At 34.0% G+C, this 26,092-nt stretch overlaps 1 protein-coding gene across 1 annotated transcript in view; it reads left to right on the top strand.

The window, feature by feature from the left end:
- Positions 1-10,053: 10,053 nt before the first annotated feature.
- Positions 10,054-26,092, top strand: part of LOC136776455 (large ribosomal subunit protein mL45-like) — a gene marked incomplete at its 3' end in the record, with an annotated part of 97,424 nt that continues 81,385 nt past the window's right edge. The window contains exons 1-2 of the mRNA XM_066731988.1: positions 10,054-10,186; positions 10,357-10,689. Of these exons, the coding sequence (XP_066588085.1) occupies positions 10,139-10,186; positions 10,357-10,689 (381 nt within the window). The remainder of the gene's footprint in view (positions 10,187-10,356; positions 10,690-26,092) is intronic.

Genomic DNA, 26,092 nt, shown 5'->3' with positions numbered 1-26,092 from the left:
ATCATAGCTCGACTTTCTTAGATTTAACTAGAACCTAATCAGATACTAACAAACTGCAACTATACTAACCACCCTTTATTTCAGATTTTCCCTTCCAGATTCCTTACTTCCGAAGTGCAGTATCCTCAATCATGGAGTCGGAACAATTCTACATCAAGGGACCAGCCAAAGTATACTGCACGAGGGGTGCCCGCATCGTACTAAATGGAGATGTTACCAACCCGGGGCTCATTTGTCATCGATGCTTCAATATTAAAGATCAGGAGCTGAAGCAGCTATACCATGTGCGGGAACACATCCAGATCTCGAGGTCCACTCCTTCGGAGAAGACAAGGTGCTTCGAGTGCAAAGAGGAGATATATTCCATCTATCCCCGATGTCCGAGTTGCATCATGTGCTTCATAATAGACAATTGGTGTAACAATTGCATGGCACAGGACCCCATGTACAGTTTCCATAAAGTGTGTAAATTATGCGAAACATATATAGACAATCCTAGGGACGAATGTCCCCGCTGTGTTAAATACATTCTGGAGAAGCGAACTAGGCGTATAGAAGCGGAAGAGAAGGCCGGGATAGTAAACCCGGAAACTAGCTCTAATTCCGTAGTTTTTTTTTTTTTTTTTTTTTTTTTTTATTTTCCTGGCGCCCTTTCGGGTTCCGCCTTTTTCCATTTTTTACAAAATCCTACATAAAATTCCTTACATTTATCCTTACATATACTTCTTATATCTACTTCCACATTCTTTCTCTCTCCACTCACTTTCATTCCATTACATTCTTCCACTCTTCTTCCCTTCTCACTCACACTTCCATCTCTTATTCTACCTTAACCTATTTCCTTTTACATTTTCCATTCCGAGAGAGAGAGCGACAATTTCCATCCCCTTCATTCATTCATCCATCCTTCCTCATTCTTCCATCCTTCATGACTTTCGCTTCCGGCTCATCCTTTCTCTCCTCTCCTTTCTTCCATCTTCCTTATCCATTTCATACCTTCCTCCCCCCCTCTCAAAATCTCCCTTACTTTCTCCCCCACCCCTCTCCCCCCTCCCCCTTCCCCTGTGCATCTCTCTAGCACATGCTCCCAACTTTCCTCTTCCCCCCCTCACACTCTGCATTTCCTTTCCTCTTCTTTTCTCCAATATGCTCCTTCCCTCATCTCATTCCCCATCCTATACCTTGCTAGCCTTCTCCATTCCCCTTCCTTCCTTCCTCCCTTCAGATATCCCGGCCTTTCTTCCTCCATTATCTCCTTGTACCACCTGTTATACCTTGATCTCTCAATTTTTTCCCTCCTCTCCTTCTCCTCCCTTTTGACTTCCTCCCCCTCCAAGTCCTCCCACATTTTCACTCTCCCTTCCTTGCTCTCCCATTCCTTTCCTCCTCTACTTCTTCCCCTTTCCATCATAAAGTTCTTCCTCTCTTCCTCCCATCTTGACCTCTTCCCTCCCTTCCTTTCCCTCTCTTCTACCTCTCTCAAATACTCTCTTGCCCATCTATTCCCTTTCCCCTCTCTCAGTCTTTCCTCAAAATCCCACGCTCTCTTTGCCGTTCTCATTCTCATCTTTCCTCTCTTACACTCTTCCCTCACACTATACCCCGGCGTTGCCCAATCTACTCCCATTACCCACCTTAAATACCTCTCCCCCATCGCCTCTATCCTTCCCCTCTCCTCCCAGCCCCACACTTCCGCCCCATACCCCAGTACCGGCCACACCATCCTATCATATAGCCATACTCTCCTCTCAAAATTATCTCTCCACATTCTCTTTCCTATCCCCCACACTTCCCTCATCACTGCTCCCGCCTTCCTAGTCCTCTCCGCTACCTGCTCCTCTTGCCTTCCATTCCTCCTAAAACTGTACCCTAAGTATTTTACTTGCCTTTTCTCCTCAATCCACTTCCCCTTCCATCTACATCTCACCTCCCCCTTCACCCTTTTTCCAAACCTAACTACCTTCGTTTTCTCCACATTTAATTCCATTCCCCTTTCGTCCAAAAACTCCTCCACTATCCTCAACATTAGCCTCATCCCTCCCATCTCCTTTGCCATCAGCACAATGTAGTCCGCATACATCATGCAGTGTATCTTTCCCCTCCCTAATCTTATACCTCCTTTCCCTTTCTCTTCCAACCTCTCCTCCATCTCTGCCATATAAATTATAAATAGCTTTGCACTCATTGGACACCCCTGCCTTGCCCCTTTCTCTACCCAGAACTTCTCTCCTGTATCCTTCCCTCTTCTCACTTTACACACCGTCTCCTCGTACATCCCTTCTATTGCCTCTCTTAACTCTTCCGTCACCCCTTTCCTCTCCAACACCTCCCATAGTTTCCTCCTATCTACCTTATCAAAAGCCGCCTTTAAATCTAGGAAGCACCCTACCATCCCTCCCCCTTCCTCTACCTCCCTGTTAATCAGATAATTCAGCGTGTATATGTTCTCCATTACTCCCCTCCCCTTCCTAAAAGCCGTTTGTCCTTCTCCTATCATTCTTTTTTCTTCCATTTCCTCTTCTAATCTCTCCCCCAGCACTCCTGCATATACCTTCGCCATTGTATCCATCAGTGTGACTCCCCTATAATCCTCTACCCTTTTTCCTTCCCCTTTTTTCTTTATCGGAACTATTATTCCCACTTCCCATCCTTCCGGCCACCCTTCCCCTCTCCATACCGCATTGCATATTCTCCATGCTTCCTCTACTACCCTTTCCCCTCCATTCTTCCACACCTCATTCTCCAATCCATTTTCCCCAGCTGCCTTTCCCGTCTTTAACCTTTTTATCTGCTTTTCTATCTCCTCCTTCTTTATTTCCCTCCCTTCCCCCTTCGTCTTCCTCTTTATTCTTCCCTTTTCTATCCTTCGCTCCTCTCCCCTTTTCCCTCCTAGCTGCTCTCTGAAATACTCATCCCATTCATCCATCCTAATCTCTTCTACCCTATTCCCTTCCTTCCCCCTACTCCTTCTTATTATTTCCCATACTTCCTTCTCGTTCCTTGCCTTTCCTATTTCCTTACACCATTCCTCCCTCCACTTCTCCCTCTTTTCCTCGCACCTTTTCATGTATTCTTTTTTCTTCTTTCTGTAATCTTCCTTCCTACTTTCTCCCCTCAGCCATCTCCTCATCTCCTCTCTCAATCTCTTCTTTTCTTCCCTGCATTCTTCATCCCACCACCCTCTCTCATTTTCCTTTCCTCCTTTCCCTTCCCCTCTTATCCCTTCCACTATTACCCTCATCTTCTCCTGCAGCTCCTTCCACCTTTCCTTCACCCCTTCCCCTTTCCCTTCCTCCATGTCCTCTACTTTCCTTCTAAACTCCTCTATCACCTCCTCTTTCCATTCCCTTCTTATTCTCACCTTTTCTCTCCTCCTTCTTCCTTTCTTCTTTTCCCCCACCAACCTTACTACTATCGGCAAGTGGTCCGACTCCGTCCTCGCCTCTATCTCCACCTCTCTCACCCTCATTCTCGTCTCCCTGTCTCCTACCACATAGTCTATCACCGATTCCCCCATGTGTCCCACATACGTAAATTCACCTTCCCTGTCTCCTTCTACCTTCCCATTCCATACTTCCATTCCCATCTCTCCAATTATGTCCATCATCCTCCTTCCTTCCGCATTTACTACCTTATCCTTTGATCTTCTCTTCTCTTCCCTTTCTTCACTCTCTTCTCCTTCCCCTCCCATTTCACCTATCCTCGCATTCCAATCTCCTCCTACCATGCACCTCTTTCCCTGCCCTCTCTCCATTGCCCTCTTTATACCATCCTCCATGCTCCTCATTCCCTTCCCTACAAACAACGCTATGATCCTCCATTCTTTTTCTTCTATCTTTACTCCTATTTCCATAATCCCCTCATGCCTCCCCTCTTCTCCTTCTTCCCTTCCCTCCAACTCCTCCCTCACCCCTATCAATATTCCTCCCTTCGCCCTTCCTTTCCTCTCCTCCTTCTTCGCCCATTGCTTCCACCACCTATACCCTTTCGGCACCCCCTTACTCACTCCCTTCCATCCTTTCTCCTCCATCCACGTTTCCACCATGCATATTACATCCCATCTTTCTATTTTTCTCCAAAAATCCTCTTCCTTGCTTCCCACTCCCGCTACATTCCAAAAAGCAATCTCTATTTTCTTTCCTTTCCTTTCTTCACCCTTCCTCTCTTCCACTTCTCCTAATCCTTCTCTCTCCCCTTCCATTCCTCTTCCTCATTCTTTCCCTTCTATCCTTTCATTTCTCCCCCTCTCTCCTTATCTCGAAAATTTTCTCCCTCATCCTTTCTCTCTCCTTCCCACCTCCTTCCTGCTCCATTCCATAGCCCCCCTTTATCTTCTCTCCACCTCCACTCCTCCCCTTCTATCCACACTTTCATATACCCCATATACGCCCTTCTACCCTTTCTCCTTTCTCCTTCTGCTACTCTTCTTATTCTCTCCATCACCCTCCTTTCTTCCCATGTCATGTCCTCCTCTATTCTTTCCTTCCTTCCCCTTAGCCTTCCTTTTCCTTTCATTACTTCTTTCTTCATCTCCCTATCCTTCATCTCTACTATCACTCCCTTTCTTCCTCCTTTTCCTATTCCACCTACCCTCCTTATTCCTTTCACTCCTTCCCTTATCCCTATTACTCCCATTATTCCTTCCACCTCTTTCCTTATTTCGCTCTCACTTCCTTCCACCTTTTCCAATCCCCATATTACTATATTATTCTTCCTATTTTCTCTGTCCTTCTTCTCTTTCTCCCACTCTAATCTTTTTATTCTCTCTTCTAATTCCTTACCCTCTTCCTTTCTTTCCTCCTATCCTCCTCCTTCTTCCTTTCTATTCTCCTTCTCTTTTCTTTCCATCTTTTCCATCCTTTTCTTTAAATCCTCTATCTCCCCCCTCCACTCCTTTCTATCCTTCTCTATCTCTCCTCTCACCTCCTCCATCTTCCTTATTATTTCCTTTTTTCCTTCCTCCCATCCCTCCATTTTCTCCTTAATCTCATTTAGCACCTCCATTATATTTTCCATCCCCCTCCCCATTCCTTTCTCCGGCGTCCTTCCCATCTTCGCACTTTTCTGAAAGATCCATCCCTCCCCTATTTCCTCTTCCCTATCCTTTCTTTTCCCCCTCATATACTCCTCTATACTTCCCGTACTTCCTGCCCTATCCCTTTCCCCTCCACCCTCTCCCTTTCCCAGCTTCCCTAGATTTAGCCTCTCCCTTTCCCTTTCCTTTCTTTCATCTTCCCTTCCCTCCATCTCCTTACTCTGCCCTTTCCTCTCTTCCCGCCTCAAAATCTATCCCTTCCTACCTTACTGACCTTTCTTTCCTCCTTCTTTCTCCTACAGATGTCACTTTTCCTTTCCTTATCTTTCCTTTCCCGCTCTAAACTTCCTATATCCTGTCACTTCACCTAACCTCCAAAACGATCTCCTACCTTTCTAGCCCCTTATTTTTTCCTTCTTCTTCCGTTTCTCCTATTTTATACCTCTTCTTTCCGTCTTTTCTCCTTCTCCTTTTTTCTCCCTCTTTCCTTCTCCCCACTCTCACCTATTTCTTCCTTTTCCTCACTTAATCTCCCTCACATTCACACCATTCCACCATTCACGCAACCGGAAGCGAAAGTCTAATTCCGTAGTTAATGATTAGTAAAGCCTACGGGGCGAGCAATGGGCTCCCTGACCCCATTTTCATAAGAGAATTCTTCAATTCTCTTATTATCCCAGGGGGGGAGGTATAACGTCTGTAACGTCTCTCTCTCTTCCTCTAGGCCATTCAATGGAGATTTAAAATAGCCATTTCATGACATAAATACTAACAGCAAACCACCTGTGCGATTATATAGAAGGGGGTGCGTAGATTAATGGGTATATGTTTTTCACTCGAGTTTCGTGTCCGGCTAATTGTTATAAACAATTATATGCCAAAAAATCGCATTTTTTTCGGTTTTTTGCTTGTAACTTTTTATCTAATGGAGCAATCTTAATGCCCCCAAGAAATAAAATGTAGAGCATTAAAATACGACGAGATTGCCGGGTCAAAAGTCCTGATCGGATAATTAGCAACGGAGAAAAATCGGAAAAAACCGGAAAATTAGGCGTTTTTTCACAAATTCATAACTCGGCCATTTTTTGAGCTGGAGCACCGGGCATTTGGGAAAAAGTAGAGAATTGTAGGTAGTTTATGTGTGCAAAACCCTATTACTGTGAAACAATTACTTTAGTCACAGCAGCAGTTTGAATTTTCGAGAGCGCGATTTTCGAGCGAGGCTATGAAATTCTGTTGGGATGATTTTAATTTTGAAACCAGATTTGAAAAGTTGACATCGTGCCCTACAAAACTGCAATTTCAGTTTTTCGATAAAATGCTTGTAAGTGGGTGAAAAAACTACGTAAAGTCGGCGAAAAACGGCCAAGCGCGCTCGCGCGGTCGAGGAGTGGGGGACCGACCGGCGGCGGCGGGGAAGGTATGAGGTTTAAAAGAGACAATTAACATATATTTTCTGCCGCTGGTTTTCTCTTGGTTTATTTCCAAAAAACAAGTTGGTTTTTGATAGGCGCGCACTCGCAGGATCCACACTGGTCAAAGACCAAACAGGAAGAGAGCGAGATACGCGATACAATTTTATTAATCTAATTAAGCATATAAAATGTATAGACAATTGTTCGATATTCAAAAATTCAATAAAACTAAGGAACGGATTTCTGGATTAAAGCACTTGCCACAGGTGTCGCAACTGAGAAGGTGTATATTGTGTGCCAGTGGTATAGTCAGTGGGGTACATACTAGATTGTCCGAAAACTTTTGTAGAAGTGAGTCGACTACCTATATGACTAGTGAATATGGCCGAAATCTAGTAATATATTGCTATAATGTCGTAAGGCATTTATTGTAGTATTCATTTAGATATCAAGATGAGAAAAAGATAATTGAATAATCTTCAAGATAACGTCAATTTAAAGAAGCAGAAGAAAAAACTGCAAAATAAATGTAATTAAGAAAAACTATGGATCTTAGATAAGTAAAAACGTTTGAATAATTTAAAGTATTTATATATTGAATTTACTAGTGTTACTTTGTGGAAATATATTTTGTACAAATATGATTTAGGTGTTTGTGGCTTTCGCAAAGGATTAAAGAAATGCAGCATAAATGTTTATCAGAATAATAATGAGAGACGAGACAAAAATGACTGATAAGTGTAATTAAAATATTCATGCGTACTTTATTGACATATATGTCATCTGGTATAACTTTTACTGCTACGATGTTCATATTAATTATGATTTTATGATGAGAAACGCATGGGTCAAAGAAGGCAATACTTCTTACAAGGTAAATGTAAACAATTTGCAAATGTATTATACTTTCAATTTCAAATATAAAACTGTGTCTTAACTGTTTAGTTGATTAATTATTTAGATATTACTTTTATCGCTGGAATGATATCTTGCTCATATCTACGATGAGCAGAAATAAGAAGATATGAAGGACTTTCGACTAATCCCATCCATGTAAATTGCTTCCTTTGGCACAGAGTTTATGGTTAGTAATCGCAAGGTATATGTAATTTTTATTACAGTGTTTATTAATTCAAAGTTACTTTTAATTTGCTTAGCTTAATGAGTTTATATATTAAATATGGTCTGCTTTGGTTTTTCAGATATTACTGAGCGACTGAAGTGGAACTTTTATCAAATAACCTATTCAAGGATTATAATAAATATATAGAGTATGGATATATATATAATTATTAATAATCATACGCTGCAAGATTTGTACAGATGACAAGTGTCTTTATAACAGTGATTTTGCAATACTTAATTAGAACAAGTTCAAGCAAAGTTAAATTATACAAGTTAATATTGAAATTTTATCATTTTCACTATTATTAAATATATTTAATAGATATACAATATGCAGGGCGTACCACTTAAATGCCCCAGAGCATGGATACAAAAAGCGTGTATTGCGTTAATTATAAGAGATATTCAATTTTTTCATATGACCCTTTTGGAAGCAAATAACAAAAGGTTTCGAAAAAGTCCTGTGCAAACATTGAATATCTCTTATAGTTGAAGAGGTACGCGTCTTTTTGTATCTATGTTCTGGAGCATTTTAAGTGGTACGCCCTGCATATTGTATATCTATTAAATATATTTAATAATAGTGAAAATGATAAAATTTCAATATTAACTTGTATAATTTAACTTTGCTTGAACTTGTTCTAATTAAGTATTGCAAAATCACTGTTATAAAGACACTTGTCATCTGTACAAATCTTGCAGCGTATGATTATTAATAATTATATATATATCCATACTCTATATATTTATTATAATCCTTGAATAGGTTATTTGATAAAAGTTCCACTTCAGTCGCTCAGTAATATCTGAAAAACCAAAGCAGACCATATTTAATATATAAACTCATTAAGCTAAGCAAATTAAAAGTAACTTTGAATTAATAAACACTGTAATAAAAATTACATATACCTTGCGATTACTAACCATAAACTCTGTGCCAAAGGAAGCAATTTACATGGATGGGATTAGTCGAAAGTCCTTCATATCTTCTTATTTCTGCTCATCGTAGATATGAGCAAGATATCATTCCAGCGATAAAAGTAATATCTAAATAATTAATCAACTAAACAGTTAAGACACAGTTTTATATTTGAAATTGAAAGTATAATACATTTGCAAATTGTTTACATTTACCTTGTAAGAAGTATTGCCTTCTTTGACCCATGCGTTTCTCATCATAAAATCATAATTAATATGAACATCGTAGCAGTAAAAGTTATACCAGATGACATATATGTCAATAAAGTACGCATGAATATTTTAATTACACTTATCAGTCATTTTTGTCTCGTCTCTCATTATTATTCTGATAAACATTTATGCTGCATTTCTTTAATCCTTTGCGAAAGCCACAAACACCTAAATCATATTTGTACAAAATATATTTCCACAAAGTAACACTAGTAAATTCAATATATAAATACTTTAAATTATTCAAACGTTTTTACTTATCTAAGATCCATAGTTTTTCTTAATTACATTTATTTTGCAGTTTTTTCTTCTGCTTCTTTAAATTGACGTTATCTTGAAGATTATTCAATTATCTTTTTCTCATCTTGATATCTAAATGAATACTACAATAAATGCCTTACGACATTATAGCAATATATTACTAGATTTCGGCCATATTCACTAGTCATATAGGTAGTCGACTCACTTCTACAAAAGTTTTCGGACAATCTAGTATGTACCATTTTCCATCCCCACCATCGTCGAGGAAGCCCTTTCTCAACAAAAAGGTATTGGGATCTGACATGGGAGAAGAGAGGGGGCAAATATGGCGGAAAGAAGCATGCATTATAATAAAGAAATACATATAGACGTATGTTTAAAAATGTATTTAAACTTAATTGAAATAATATCATGGGTGGGTGATAATCTGAGACAAAAAAATTAGTAATGGTAACCAAATGATGGCCAGCTTTAGGAAAAGAATGGTGTGTAAAGGTTAAATCCTTCGTGGAATTACTTTAGCACATGTTTACTGCACAATACAGCCTAGTTTTTTATTTCTCACGTGCTAAAATAATTCCTACTTCCATAATTTCTTATTTTTTATAATATTAATCAAATCTAATAATCAGTAATAGGTATCAATAATACCATTAATAGCATGCTTAAAATAGTTCTGATTTCTACCACCAGATGTCATATTCCAATCTGTCAGTTCCCAATATATCTCTGCATTTTTCATTCATCTAATATATCGAATCGCGACCGGTCCCGGGCAAACTAGTCAAACGTATAGTGCCCGAAACGGTAAGTCTGCGAACAGTACGGGTTTTGTATAGTAAATTCAGCCCCGTGAACTTAGACGTTACACCATGAGCAATCTCCCGTTTCATCTCTGCCACTACCATTCTGACGGCCTACTTTCTGGCAACACTGGATCCGGATCCATCTAGTGACTTTTTGAAAGTTGCAACACTGCAATTGAGTCCAATTAAGTCCACCTTATCCCAAGTTAGATTACTGAACGTATGCTTCTGTTGATTGCTGTCTGGTGTTCAATATTGTTTTCAAATTTTGGAAACGTCCCGGATTATACTATCAGGTTAAAAAAATGTTAAAACAATATTTATTATCAGGAATTTTTAGGAAGCGTGTCGAGGTATGTATTGTATTGTTAATTATTTTAAATTGAGAAAGAAAACTAAAATATGCTTTACTTATTTATTATTAAATACAAGAAAAAAATGTATCTAATGATAATTTTATCGACTACAATTAAAGTAGTGATTGGCAAAACTCAAATGCGTTTCTTCATTTTTATGATTATAGGTATTTTTGCCACTGACTGAAATTGATAATGCTTGTATTATCAAATCTTTGCAACATGTTAGATATATACAGAAGCATTGGAATCCTAAATTTAAAAAGGAGAGGAAAGAAAAATTTATAAAGATAGACTTACCAGATTTTTATAAAAGTGACAGTGAAATTGATAATACTGATTTAACGGCAGAAAGAAATAGAAAATTGTATAAAAAGTATGGAATACTACCTCATGCACCTTGGGTTGAAAAGCAAATGATTTTCAATTGTACAAATACAGTTTTTGACTCATATATTCCACCAGAAGGGGATGGAAAAGTGTCACTGGTATCGAGAAAAGTAAGTCAGCACATTTCAAACAAGCAATTGCTTTGAATAAGCTTCATAACCCAATATGTTAGGTTTCATATTGCTTTGCATACTAGATTTATTTGAAAAAATTATATCTCGTATTTAATTCACAGTTGAATTGTCATTTGTCTCCACAAATCTCGGAAGCAATCCAACATGAAATCTAACATAGTTTGCCATAGACTTAAGTTTATTTTACAAAATACATTTTTATATATGTAGGGTAGCTAGGAGCTAGTTATAACTTTTTCTGAAATGTCTAAAATTATTCCATTAAAAAAATTTATCTAAATATAAAAATTATCAGTTTTACTATCAGAAAGTTACTGTTTTTATAGTTCAATTATCAAATATATACCAGAGGTTTGGTTAACTATGGCAAATCCAGTAAGTATATAGTATAAGTAATTATAAGAACAGTTTCTATATCATTTTTGAATCTATATAGTCCTCAATAAAGAAGTTATCAAGTATTATAAATTGCTTAATTCAATATTTATTAATAGAACAAACCTTTAATCATCTTCTATTGATTAGAATTTGTCAGATTTTTCTCACTAATATGAAATTTAGAAATAAGTAAGTTTTAATCCTTAGTGACTTCTTCGTTGGAAGCTAGAATTAAAAATGGTTTATCTAGCTTTTGTTACAAATATTTATATTGCTCTGGTTTATCTATTTGGCTATTGTTAATTGGATACGAAATAGAACAAAAAATGTCAGTGTTTGTTTATTTTAAGACAAGAAATACTTTGTCAAAACTGCAATAAAAGCGAAAGAGCAAATAGGAACAATACAAACAAACTTTTCTAAAATATATGTGACGTTTCCAGCTAAAACATTCCAAAAATAAATTCATCTGCAAAGAATAGTTTTAACCCTAACCTACCATTTAAGGATCAAATGACTCTTTTGAAGTGTGAATATATGTTTTTAAGAAATTCTTTGATACTTTAGTGTTAAGAATAAGAATCTTGCTTTGAGAAATCATTAAGGATAAAAAATTATTTTTTTTAAACCTTTCTATTATTTAATAGATTCAATTACCAATGCCTGACCAGTGAGAAAAAGTTACTACACAACTTTATTAACAGCTAGTTTTAACTCAAAGAATTTTTTAGTCTTAGTAACATTTAATTAAGGTATAATCTAAAAACAGGTATTAAAATTATATTCTACACATGAAACGCTCTTCTTTCAAATTTTGTGAACACATTGAATATTATATTTATCAATTAACCGCTTAACAGTCTAATAAATAATGCCTAAGCGTGCTCCTATATATTATAAGGTACGAGTTAAATGTTTTACATTTACTTGAAACTTCAGGTGTCAAGGTTTTAGCATAACTGAATCCAAATATAGTGTAAAAGTTTCCAAATTCAGCATGGCATATTTTAGATTCAAAAATTATTAATGAATTCTTATAAAAGTCCGTATTTACATTTTGGGATTAGTGAATACAAAGTTAATATTAAATTTTCAAGATTTAAAATGGCGAAACTATCACAGATAACCATTTGCATACAGACACTATATGGCGATGAAGCTGGCAGAAAGTTTGCCAGCAGAAAGCTTCGTATCGTGTAACATGGACTCGAGCGCCAACTTCAGAGGGAAGAAACATCAGATGCGTTTAATTATTTTGGCTGAAATTTATTGACAGACCAAAATAATTATAGGCATTTTCAACTGCATATTTTTATGCAGAATTAAATCACGAAGAGAATGGAAGTAGTTTCATCTGGGAGCTCAATTCCTGTAATAGATTTTTTGGACAAATTATGTCAACATGAACATGGAAAATTGACGTTTTCCAACTTTCGGTCAAGAGTTGCACATAGCAGGACATTTTTTTAATTTTTTCCAACTGCATATTCTTGTGCAGAAGTAAATAACGAAGAGAATGGTACTACTTTCATCGGGGAGCTCGACTCGTTTACTAGAGTTTTTGGACTAAATATACCAAAATGAACAAGGAAAATTGACATTTTCGAACTTTCTGTCAAGACTTGCGCAAAGCAGGAAATTTTTTTAATTTTTTCCAACTGCATATTCTTGTGCAGAAGTAAATAACGAAGAGAATGGTACTACTTTCATCGGGGAGCTCGACTCGTTTACTAGAGTTTTTGGACTAAATATACCAAAATGAACAAGGAAAATTGACATTTTCGAACTTTCTGTCAAGACTTGCGCAAAGCAGGAAATTTTTTTAATTTTTTCCAACTGCATATTCTTATACGGAATTAAAAAACCAAAAGAATGATACTATTTTCATCGGGGAGCTCGACTCGCGTAATAGTTTTTATTGACGAAGAATGTTGAAATGAAATAACCAAATCGTATTTTCATACTCTTTAGACTTTTCACTATTGCTTTCCGTCATTTTTTGTTAAGAAAAACTATTATTCGAGTCGAGCTCCCAGATGAAACTACTTCCATTTTCTTCGTGATTTAATTCTGCATAAGAATATGCAGTTGAAAAAAATTAAAAAAATTTCCTGCTATGTGCAACTCTTGACCGAAAGTTCGAAAATGTCAATTTTCCTTGTTGATTTTGGTATAATTTGTCCAAAAAATCTAGTAAACGAGTCGAGCTCCCCGATGAAAATAGTATCGTTCTCTTCATTATTTAATTCTGCATAAGAATATGCAATTGAAAAAAATTTAAAAAAAATCCTGCTATGCGCAAGTTTTGACAGAAAGTTGGAAAACGTCAATTTTCCATGTTCATGTTGGCATAATTTGTGCAAAAAATCTATTACAGGAATCGAGCTCCCCGATGAAATTAGTACCATTCTCTTCGTTATTTAATTCTGCATAAGAATATGCAGTTGAAAATGCCTATAATTATTTTGGTCTGTCAATAAATTTCAGCCAAAATAATTAAACGCATCTGATGTTTCTTCCCTCTGAAGTTGGCGTTCGAGTCCATGTTACACGATGCGAAGCTTTCTGCTGGCAAACTTTCTGCCAGCTTCACCGCCATAGACATTATGCAGAATACTGGCTAATTAAGCCAAGGCTTCCACACAACAATTCATATATCTGTGTCGCCACTGGTTAGTGTTCTGATAGCAGTGTATGCGTGTAACAACGCGATAGATTATAAGCAGTTTTCGAGTAGACTATATGCGATTCGGCTGACAGCACATTTAGCGCAGATTTCAAGCAGGTCCTGTAAGGACCAATTAATTGTACATTTTCATAGAACAATAGTACATATCATGCAGCGCCGTACTAGCCTACCAAATCTGCAACAGTAATTTATTTCACCATTGCCGCAGTATAGTATTATTATAAAATTAGGTAGTAGTATTAATCAAATACTATAGTTCCACTAGAAAGGCTCAGTTTTTTAAAATATTCCAATGTCAGATTGCTTTCTAATTCGTAAGCTGTGTGCATGTATTACTTTTTATAGTTAAAATAATGAATAAACCATGAAAAAATATTTAAATAATAGAAGGCTTTTAACTTAAATCTTTATGTCACAGTACAAAACAATTTACAGTGGTTATAATGTGGTGACACTTAAATCGTATTAGTAAGTTTGTAATCTATAATACTTCTATATAATGTCTTTATTTCAATATCTCATTTTTTAATTTACTCTAAATTACTTTCATAATTTATATGTTAATAACTTCACTTACTTTTGCCATAGAAAAATCAGTTCCTTGGTAAAGCTTCCACCTAAATCCTTCAAATGATAAGACAGTCACCTTGATACTACACTACTTACTAATTACTATATTATGCAGCTCTTATTATCTACAGATTGATCGATGTTGCAGTTTTGTATATAATATATCTTCTTCCTCACCCTTACATTTTACAAAAACTTTTGATAAAAAGAAAATTCATCACACTTTTAAAATTGTAATAAGTTATACATTACTTTTTTCGACATTATTAAAAATTTTAAAAGGTTATAATATTTAGAAACAAACAAAATTTGGAGTACAGTACCGATTTTTTTGCAATTAAATAATATTAAAGTAGTAGAAAACAAAACTATTGTCGTAGGAAACAGTTAAGAGCAAGATGGATAACGATATTAGACAGCGGTTTCACCTGAAATCTGAGTTTTCAAAGTACAACGTTATTTCAAAACAGATTTCAATTTTTGCAAAGGCTTTTGAGTCGTCGAAGAAATATTTTTTGAACAATATAAAGTATTTTTCGAGAAAAATAAAACATTCTTTACGGAAAAAATGTTAAATTAAAAAAATAAAATCGAAATTATAAGAACGGGCAATTTTTTTCAATTCTAGAGGAAATTTTATTTCTTTAAGAATTTTTGCTGATTTTTTAAAGCAATAATGGGTTAGCACGACCAAAACTTTTTTTTACGTAGAACTAGTACAGTTATTTAGTTCGAAAAAAAGAAATTACTTGAAAAGTTTTCCTGAAGTTTTGAAAATTGGTAATTTTTTCGATTTCGATGTACTTGTTCTGAATTTCAACTTTGCCACCTGTATCATTGCTGTTTGCGCTGCCCTATTGGTAAAATGGCACCTACTAGACGAAGCTGAAGCTAGCGGCCGATGGCTAGCGGCCGATGCGAGCATTTTTGTCATTACTGTACACGTACGCTGTTATTCGAAGCTTAAGTAGAAAACGCATAATCTCCGCTAGCGCACCGTATGTGGTCAGACACACTCTACGTGTCCTTGCACGAAGAGGTCAACTCTATAAAGTTAAATAATATCTAAACCAAACACTTGTAAAAAATAAAAAAATATGCATCTTCTTCCTTATTTCACAAGGAAGAGATCCATATAGGTTAAAAAGTGGCACGGCCACCGGAAGTGGGTGAAAACGATTTTTGAAACTCAAATTTCCTACCATTTCGTAGCATTTTCGACGCTTGAACTTATATATCACCGGCTGATACATAGTAGGAAATTTTTCTCGAAATTGAGAGTATATGCATCTTCTTCCTTATTTCATAAGGAAGAGATCCATATAGGTTAAAAAGTGGCACGGCCACCGGAAGTGGGTGAAAAAGATTTTTGAAACTCAAATTTCCTACCATTTCGTAGCATTTGCGACGCTTTAACTTATATATCACCGGCATATACAAGTTCAAGCGTCGCAAATGCTAGAAAAAGCTACGAAATCCGAGTTTCAAAAATAGTTTTCACCCACTTCCGGTGGCCGTGCCACTTTTTAACCTATATGGATCTCTTCCTTGTGAAATAAGGAAGAAGATGCATATTTTTTTATTTTTTACAAGTATTTGGTTTAGATATTATTTAACTTTATAGAGTTGACCTCTTCGTGCAAGGACACGTAGAGTGTGTCTGACCACATACGGCGCGCTAGCGGAGATTATGCGTTTTCTACTTACGCTTCGAATAACAGCGTACGTGTACAGTAATGACAAAAATGCTCGCATCGGCCGCTAGCCATCGGCCGCTAGCTTCAGCTTCGTACCTACTAGCAGTTTTTTTTGAAAAAAATCTCCTTTCCGACTCAAATTAAAAAAAAAACGTTTACATATAAAATAAAAGTAGAAAAAATTTCATACAATTTATGTATTAACAATGTTGGTTCTACATTCAATAGTTTTGTTGTACGAGTACCGCAAACTAGGAAACATCTGACAGTAGAACTCAATAGAAGTATAGTACGTCTATATTGTTTTACAGTGTCGTTTGTGTTCACGTAGCCTTGGTTTCTAATAAAGCAAATTGTTTTATTTGTCATAACCCATAATACCGGAAAGTGAAACAATTGAAATGAAGGAAAAAGGATTGGAGATTTCCGTAAGTCGTCAAGTATTAAAAGAAAGGATAATAAGATTAACCTTTGGAAAGACTAAGATCTATTCGAAGTTGTGTATTACATGTGGATTAGGCCTACAAGGGACACCTTGATAAAATAAACGCGCTGCTTACTTTTTCTCAAGGTGGTGTGGAAATGAGTTTTATAGTGTTACATGGCAAATCAATGCCGTGTAGAGCAAAATGATGCCTCTACCTCTATGACACTAAGGATGTTCTCTTGATCAGTTGAACTCAATCGGCGGCACTATGACTATTACCCCTACTCCACTTACATTCTCTCTCTCTCTCTGAAGTAGAATAAGTTGAGCCCCTTGAAATGCGGAATGACGAAATTCAATGTCCTACGCAGCACTGTTTGCCCGCTAATTTCTTTCCTTTAAGTCTCGATGGACACACGACCCCCACTCTACAGTAAAGCTGAGTTCCTTCCCCGTATTTGGTGCTACGCCTGCCCCGATATTACCTGGCACAGCGCAGTTTATATTTCAATGTTACAAAAAGTAATTCCGGTTGACCTGTTAGTAAAAGATGCATATTACTCGCAAAAAATCTGCTCTATTACGTATGTAAGTATCAATGAAATTGGGAGATTTTTCCAGATATGTCTAAAGAAAATTGTATTTCAAAACGAATCGTGTCCTATGCAGTCCATGATAAAAGTTGCAACTTTGAGATTACATAACTCAAAAATTAGTACGGATTGTGGTACTGGAAATTTAACCACTCATCAAGTATGTTAAAATGTACTTGTAAACTAAATTTGGGCAAATCTGTGAGAATAATCATTTATACAAGAGAACATCCTTAACCCATTAAGGCCGTAGACGGTCGATTTTCGACTATATTTTTGTAGCTGAATTTCAGATGTTTAACGAAGTAGTAACTGGGTCTAAGGTGTGATTCTGTATATTTTTAGGTTTGCTGAATCAGATTTTAGGCTCAAAATCCATAAATTTTGACCACCAAATTAAATATGGTGGTTTTTTTCGCAAAAAAATATCAAAAATATGGTCATTTTCGAAGTTTACAATTTTTTTTCAGGCATATAACGTTTAAATATATGGATATTTGATTAACCATCGGTGCACAAATTTCCTGATGTTTAACGGTGAATTTTTACGTACATGCTTTATTTACCAAAATGGCCGGTAAAATACAAGAAAGTAAAAAAAATTGAATTTTTTCTACATTAATTTTTTTCATAAGAACTAAAGGCTTAAATAAAAATATCTGAGAATTAATTTAGGAATCTTCTTAAATTTTTTAAGATTTTTTGGAGACATTTCTTGAATATTTTAATTTTACAATTTTAAAAAAAATCTAAAATTATCCCTAAAAATACTGAAAAAATTCGAGAGTATCTTCCAATCAATTCTAAGATATTTTTATTCTGATACAGTTTAGATCAAACTTTGCAGTTTTCGAGAAAAAAATTACCCAAAAAATAGACTTCGCCTGTAAAAAAAGGCGGCAAGTACATAAACCATCTAGCATAAATAATATAGTAAAATTATCCAATTAAAAAAAGTAGTGAAATCCAAATATTAGGCAAGTTTATTTTATTACCTTAGCAGAAGTTAAATTTTCGAAGAAAAAAATGAACAAAAAAGTCACTTGCCGGGCCCGTAATGTCCATGCACAGTGGGAAATTGAATCGTGTGTGATTCAGGTATAGCGTAATGTAGCAAATTTGATATTAAAATACAGAGTGAAGTTAGCCGAACCACAGACGATTCTATTTCTCACTGTTCATGAATATTACGGTCCCGGCAAGTGACTTTTTTGTTCCTTTTTTTTTTCGAAAATTTAATTTTTGCTAAGGTAATAAAATATACTTGCCTAATATTTGGATTTCACTACTTTTTTTAATTGGATAATTTTACTATATTATTTATGCTAGATGGTTTATGTACTTGCCGCCTTTTTTTACAGGCGAAGTCTGTTTTTTGGGGGATTTCATAACGTTTTGTAAGAGTATAATATTTAAAAAATTAAATTATTCTTTTAAATTCTACAGAATTTAAAGAAAATTTCCACACTGCTCATGTTTTGTAACAGCATTGCTTAACTAATAAAAATATATATATTAATATTGAAAAAATATCACAGTCAACACATTGAATTTATTGATATTTGTAATGCATTTTGCATAAATGAACTTTATAATTAATGCCCATTCTACTTTTTTAATATTTTCAGTTTCACTATAATAAAAATTTAATTAAATTTTTTATAATCAATAAACATACTTTCAACATATAAAAATAATTAATTAAAATGCATGTTTTAATTAATTTACATTTTTCAATAAATAATATGTAAATATTTCTTGCATTACGAGGCCAATTCGTATTGGTAATCTTTTCATCATCTACAACTATCCAAGAAGGACCACTATGACGTAGCATAGAAATGTAGTTTCCTTCGTCAATAGTTGTACCATTTTGAAAGATTGCGCTAAGAATTTTATAAGCATTATCATTGATGCGCAATTTTGTAGTTGGAATACTTTTAATTCCACATTGCTGAATTTTTGTAAATTGATCATTTACTTGTTTAAAAAGTACCAGCTGAATAATAAACACCTTACTTGTCGTGATTATTTCAACTTTTTTAAAATGTTCCGTGCCATTACAAAGTTGACAAGGTAATTTTTGTTTAATCCATATTGAATAATTTTGTTTTATTAATTCAGTCAGATCATGACTTTTTAGATTTTTCGGGAATATTAAGTAAAATAGAAAAGTTCGAAGAATGATGCAGTTTTGTGTTATCACATGTAACACACCGTGAAGTTGTAGTAAAGTTATTTTCTACTTTTGACTTCATAAAATGAAATTTGCTGCAAAAATCTGTAATAAATTTACCAGCATCTTGTTTAAGATTATTCAGATACGTATTTCCTAAGCATTGCCTAACTTCATCAAGGGTAATAATACGTTTGTTAGTCTGATAGACATTTATAAAACGTCTTATAACATCGTTATCATCAAAGCTAAATATAGCACTTCTAATGGAAGAATAATATAACATACATTGCATTGTAGCATTTGCATAAGAATAAATTTTATTATTATTTAAAATGCCTCTAACATTCCACATTAAATTCTTAGGTATTTCACTTTCAATTATTTGACATTCTTAAATATTCTTTGGATTCATCCACATAGTGTCAAGCATTTTTCTAGTATTTCCTTCAAAAATACTTATATTCTTTAATTCAGGTCTAAACTGTTTTCGAAGCCTGTTGTACTCTATTATGGCTAATTTACTAGCTTTCACAGAAGCTGGATCATAATTAATAATGTGCAGTCCTTCTAATGTTGCTACTCGTGAAAGAGCAACGTATGCTTAACGACAAGTAAAGATAGAGTTACCTACATCTACAACTGCAGTTTGTAAACTTAGCCCTTGACTTTTATGTACTTATCATGCCATAACTGAGACATATAGGAAATTGCTTTCTTATAACGTAAACTGTATCCATTACCTCAAATTTTACACTTATACGTTCAATTGTATACTCTACTCCGGTGGACAATATGATTTATACTTTTTCAATATCGTCCTTATTATCAACGGATCGTGTTACTGATTTAACCGTAGCTATCGTTCCATTGACAAGACCTAACGTAATGTCAATATTTCTTCTTAACATTATACGAGCTCCCAATTTAATTCGTATTATTCTGGATAATCCAGCTGTTCGAGAACTGTCTTCATCCTCAGAATTTAATACTCGTAAGACTTTTTTCTTTAAATACATTGGACAATCTGTTGCATCATGAGCAATCAGTTGTATTTCGTCAGTCATCAGTCTGTCTAACATTGCTTCATTCAAAGTATCGCACTGACTACAGGTTGGTAGTAAACAAACAGTATCAGAGGATAAAACAGAAATGAAATCGCATAATTCTTGCATTCGATCTTCAATTTTAATACTTTTGAAATTTATCTTTTTTGAAAGTAAAATCTGAATTTCCGAATATTGTACAATACCTATTCTAATTCTCGATAAAATATCTTTATAAGTATTGTCGGTTTTTTGTCGCATATTAATTGTCAATTCGTCATAGGAAAATAAATTTGTCCATAAATCATAAGAACCTAAAGTGCCTATGTAATTTCAATTTCAATATTTGATAACTTTATAAAAGGTTGTTTATCACGTATAGGTGGCAATTGTAACAAATCTCCAAAGAATAATATGTGTTTTCCTCCAAACCAACCATTATCTAAATCCTTGGTATTGAATATTTCCACTAATCTAAGATGTATATACATTAGCGTTATATTTGAAATCATAGATATTTCATCAATGATTATTAATGTAACATTTTTAAGTTCTTCCCGAATAATTCTAATTGCTACATCTGATAATTCTATATATTTAGCTGTACGTCCATGTTCCACTGGCAGTTGAAATAATCTGTGAATCGTTAGACCATCAATGTTAAAAGCTGCTATTCCCGTAGGAGCACTTACAATGACATCTTTTTTCATGTTTTTTTTTATCCAACATCTTATAGTTTTTATCAAGAAACTTTTACCCGTACCACTTTTACCACTAACGTACACTCTAAGAATTTCATGACCGGTAGAAACAGCTTTTGTCACTTTATCAAAAACTCTTTTTTGATCGGAGTTCAACTCTGATATCATTTGTGAAACATCTAAATCCTCATACTTATTTTGTACATCTTGAAAGTCTTTCATTGCACCTTCTACTTCTATACGTACACATTCTAATGTCAAATCATTTGAATATTTATCACCTTCATTACTTTCTTCAATATTTTTATTAATTAACTCTTTCATATAATCCATTCCTTTTTGAATTTCTAAAATACGTTCATGATATTTTAGTCCGTCCATAAGTTCTGACTGTACTGACACGAATACTTCTGCTTATGTATCGCATCCACACTTCAATTCATCAGTATTTCGCCAAGGTTTAAACAATAATAGTAATGCATAGAAATATGCTTCTGGTTGCGTTTGTATATTATAATGATAATGATTAACTAAGCAACCAATTGAACGTTTTTTCAGATATAAATTATCTTTTGTTTTGAAATGCTCCACTTTTCTAATAGGTTCCTGTTTCACAGTATCATACCATTTTACAAAATCATACAGGCATGTGGATTCAAGATTCTTAGGCCTGGTTGGATAATATATAATAATCTAGCATGGAGTGACAAAATATATCCGTAGAATCGAGGCTTAAAGCTTCAATTTCTTTACGACTTTTTAATTTTCTACTATTTATCATATTAACATCTACCCATTGAATAGTAGTTTTTGGATCCGTTATAAATAAGGGAATTCCTAACAAGCAATCTGCAGCTTCTAATGCACCGCACTCCCTATGATTTAACATTCGCATTCCAATATTCCATAAATTACTACGTATAAATTTAGTAGAATTTATGACGTACAGTGTATCTGTTATATTACTTTTTTCTAACTTAGATACATATTTAGTAGTGTACCACGTTAATAAAGTCGATTTTTCTCCAACGAATTGTATATCCATATTTCCTTTCCATGCACAAAGAATTGCGGGATTATAATCATTAATGTTAACTTCTTCTTGTGATCCTGGTAAGTCATAAAGTCTATTCTTTGTTTTCAATTTTTTTCTACGCCCCATGGATATACAGCGACGTCTCTGATTAATAAAGTATCTATTATTGGTCGAGAAAAACCAAATCTGCAAATTTGACTAGTCGTATTTTAGTCTTTTTAGCACGTAAACAATAACTGTTATGCTTGTGTCGTTGGTGCTTATCAACGCGTCTGTATAATTCAGGGGAAATATTTTTGGAAGGCATTCTGCAAGTAATATACTTTAAAATGAAAGCTGCTACATCTTCATTAGAAGATACATTAATTATTGGAGCATCTTTTATCCAAATTAACATATGAAAATGTTGAGTACCTCTACCTTTGTATTCTCTACGTATAAAGTAATGCGAGACTCCTCCAATAGGATTGTTAGGTGAAGTTATAAAATCAATTATTGCTTGAAATTTATTTTTAATAAATCTAGATACTGATACAGAATCAGAAGCAATAAGCTCATTTATTGACATGGTTTTCGATTTGGGACTATTTATTTCGCGAAGATATTCAATCATGTTTGACCAAAGCCACTCGCTCGGACTAAGTGTCAAAAACCATGTGGCAGGTCCGTAGTTGTGAATCATACATTTCAACATGCATCTTGGTCTAATCCAAAATTGCGGCGTATTACGTAACCTACCAAAAATAGTGTTTAAATTAGTTTCCAGTTGATGTTTAGACAACTTTTCTAAATAACTAGAAGCCGTATACTTTTCACGAGGATTCGTGATATTTAATTTATGAAATATACCAGCATTAATGTTTCGTATGTTACTGTCGTGTACTAAATAAGTACTGTATATTTAAACGAAACCGTGAATGTTTAGACATAAGCCTTGATTTAATAAATTCGAAATCACTAAGACGAACACTTCGGTTTTCATGTTGTCCATTAATTCCATACGGAAATAAATCTGGAAAGCACATTACATCTAATTGTTTATAATTATAGTCCAAAGGACGATCATGAACCTTCAGCATTTGATATAGCTCAGTTGCCGGTTTATCAATTCTACTTTCCTACATTGGATAAATTGTATACTGATCATAATATGAATCAGATTGAGACTTTTGTGTCACTAAAGCATTGTTTTCTTTTTCTTTATCATTTATTTCTTCAAATATTTCATCATCTTCTCTCAAGTCATTATCTATTTGGAATTCAGTTTCTTTTAAATTAGACTGTAATAGCAAGCCATCAAAGGACATAGGTAGTACTATTTCTGAATATAAAGGATTATTATCTCCTTCAACCATAATAAAGCGTTCCATATTTTGTTTACATCCACTAAATTTTCCCACACTACGTTCGATTTAGTAGGAATTCCTCTTACTAATATGTACAATTCATGAATTACATTTATTGGTACATGCGAAGGATAGATTTTTTTAAATGTTTCTTCCAGTGGCAAAGGCAGATGCAATGTCCTACCTTTAACTTTAGGAATCATACCTCTGTGTGGTATATTTTTATTCATAACAGTTCCCATTCGCAAAACAGTTTGAAATGCTTTAGCTCTTTGAATCAAAATTCGTTCATAATCATTTAGGTTTTCTATTTCTTCTGGTACTTTTCGTGCATCTAAATTATTCATGATACACGTAGGTAACATAATATTAAAGCGAATTTTACTTTTACAGTATTAACAAATATAAGCAGTATCATTCTCTTTAAAATCTATATGCTGTAGCAGCTTGCTCCAAAGTTTTGAGCCATGCGTTTTATTACAAATTTTTATTCTCGTTACATTTCTCTCAAAAGATAACTTTTCACAAGAAATACAAGGCCATTTAGGTATATCGATAGAACGTTTTGTAAAAGCTTTAAAGGCAAGAAAATATTGACATTTTATGTCGTCTTCATTTAAATTAATTTCTGTGAATTTCTCTCTATGTGCTGCAGCATTTTCTTGAGCTTCCTTCGATATCTCTTGAAGTAAATTGACGTCATTTTCATTCAAAGCTTTGTCCAAATTATTAAGTTTTGCATCTAAAGCTATCAAATCGTATAGCAATCTTTTAATTTACCTCACTTCAGGAAAATGAGAAGACAATATCTGTGTTGCTATAAGCTTTGATCTACAAAGCTTATAATTTATATAACAACCATGTGAATGACCGAGTTTGTTATAATTTACTTTATTAGAACAATGATTTATATCTGCCATAAATTTATGTAGCTTTTTTAAAGTACACTATAATAAATTGTTATAAAATTCTTGTAAATCATTTATTAGATTAACATCTTTAATTTTACAAAGAAAATTACAACGCCATGTCTTAGTTTTATTTTTTGATTCCAATAAAGGCATGATATTAATACATTTACCCTCGGAATTCATGACAATTTTAGTAATACTTCTTTCTACCTTTGTTCTAGTTACAGAAAAATCTTCTCCTGTACTTATAGAATCATCTAAATTTGCCTCAGTAATTTCACTCATTGAATAGTAAGAAGTTTCATAAAAATATTGTTCGGAGGAAGCAATATGTTTTGACAATCCACATAAATAATTAACTTTATCCATTATACCTATAGAAATACATTGTTTAAACCGAGTTACAGAATCTTCGGCCTTTTGTTTTATTTCTTTAAAAATTTTTTTAATGCTCGTAATGTACGAATTTCTAATATATAAACACCATTTTATTATGCATTCGGCTTCCATTCTACTTTCTGTTATTGAAGAAATGCCGAGAACTTTGCTAAATTTTGTATACACCTTTCTGTAGTAAATTTTAAAGCAATATTATTGTTTTGTCTATTAATACGTCTGTATTTATTAATAATTTTCTTTGCAGCTCAAATTTTTACTGATTTGTTAGTTTTGTAGTATATTTTCTGTTTTTTCAGTATACTATCACTATTTAATTCATAATTTTTTTTTTCTTTTCTACTATAACCTCTCTATTAATATTATATGATAATTTCTTTTTCTTTAGTCTATCTTCTCTGTTTATTTCATACGATATTTTCTATTTTTTTAAGTTAGCTTCTTTATTTGATTCATAAGCAATTTTGCTCTTTTTTAAGTTGGCTTCTTTATTTAAATCCTAAAAACCTTTTACGTTTTCTTAAAATATCTTTTTTATTTAAATCATAATATATTCTTTTTTTTATTGACATATTAGTTTGTCTATCATAATCATTCAATGAATAATTATTAAATTTAAACCGTTTCGGATTTGAGGAAATTTCGTATTCACAAATGTTTGATGAAACATGTTTTTTAGCTGCAGAATGTGTATTTTCGGTATTTAAACTGAAATAATTTGATTCTTTTTGTACATCGATATCTGTGTTATTGCTATTTTTATACATATCATTTATTTAACAACTTTCTTATTTTTATTATCCTATAAATATGTAATACTGGGTTCTTCCTCACTTTTATAAATATTGCTCGTTTCTCTTCCTTGAACCGGTATTTCATCTTTACTAATTAATAAAATATTATGATCTGTATCAATGTTTAAACTTAGTTGCATATTACTTTTATCGTTACAAAAATTCTTATTATCATTAATAGTTTTGTTTTCTGTATCATTTTTCCACTTTTCTTTAATATAAGTAGAAGCTTTTTTCAACCGCTCTACACGTTCTTCTTCACTTTCTTTTTTCCTTAATTCTCTTTTTCGAGAAGCTGCCTTATGACGATTTTATAATACACCAAAAGTAACAATTTTAACTTTTTCATTTTGTTTTTGAATAATTGGAAAATGGTCTAAGCGGTTCGATTTTAAACCTGTATTAAATGTGGACGCATTAACTTTTGATCATATAAAACATCATTAGGTTTAATATTGTATAACAGAGATATTGCGAATGCTATAGCAAATACTCCACAATCATTTCCGTTTTTTTTTGCGATTGCACTAATGGAAATATAACTGATCCATTGTCAAAATTATAAAACGGGAACAGTCTTTTAAGAAATTTTTCATGATGGGTATGCAATCTTTTTCTA

This window comes from Prorops nasuta, unplaced genomic scaffold, assembly GCF_024137725.1.
Source record: "Prorops nasuta isolate Cenicafe-Biocafe unplaced genomic scaffold, Cenicafe_Pnas_1.2 PNAS00009, whole genome shotgun sequence".
NCBI classification, from domain to species: domain Eukaryota; kingdom Metazoa; phylum Arthropoda; class Insecta; order Hymenoptera; family Bethylidae; genus Prorops; species Prorops nasuta.
The sequence above is the reverse complement of the archived record's forward strand: the minus strand, read 5'-3'. Positions and strand labels throughout refer to the sequence as shown.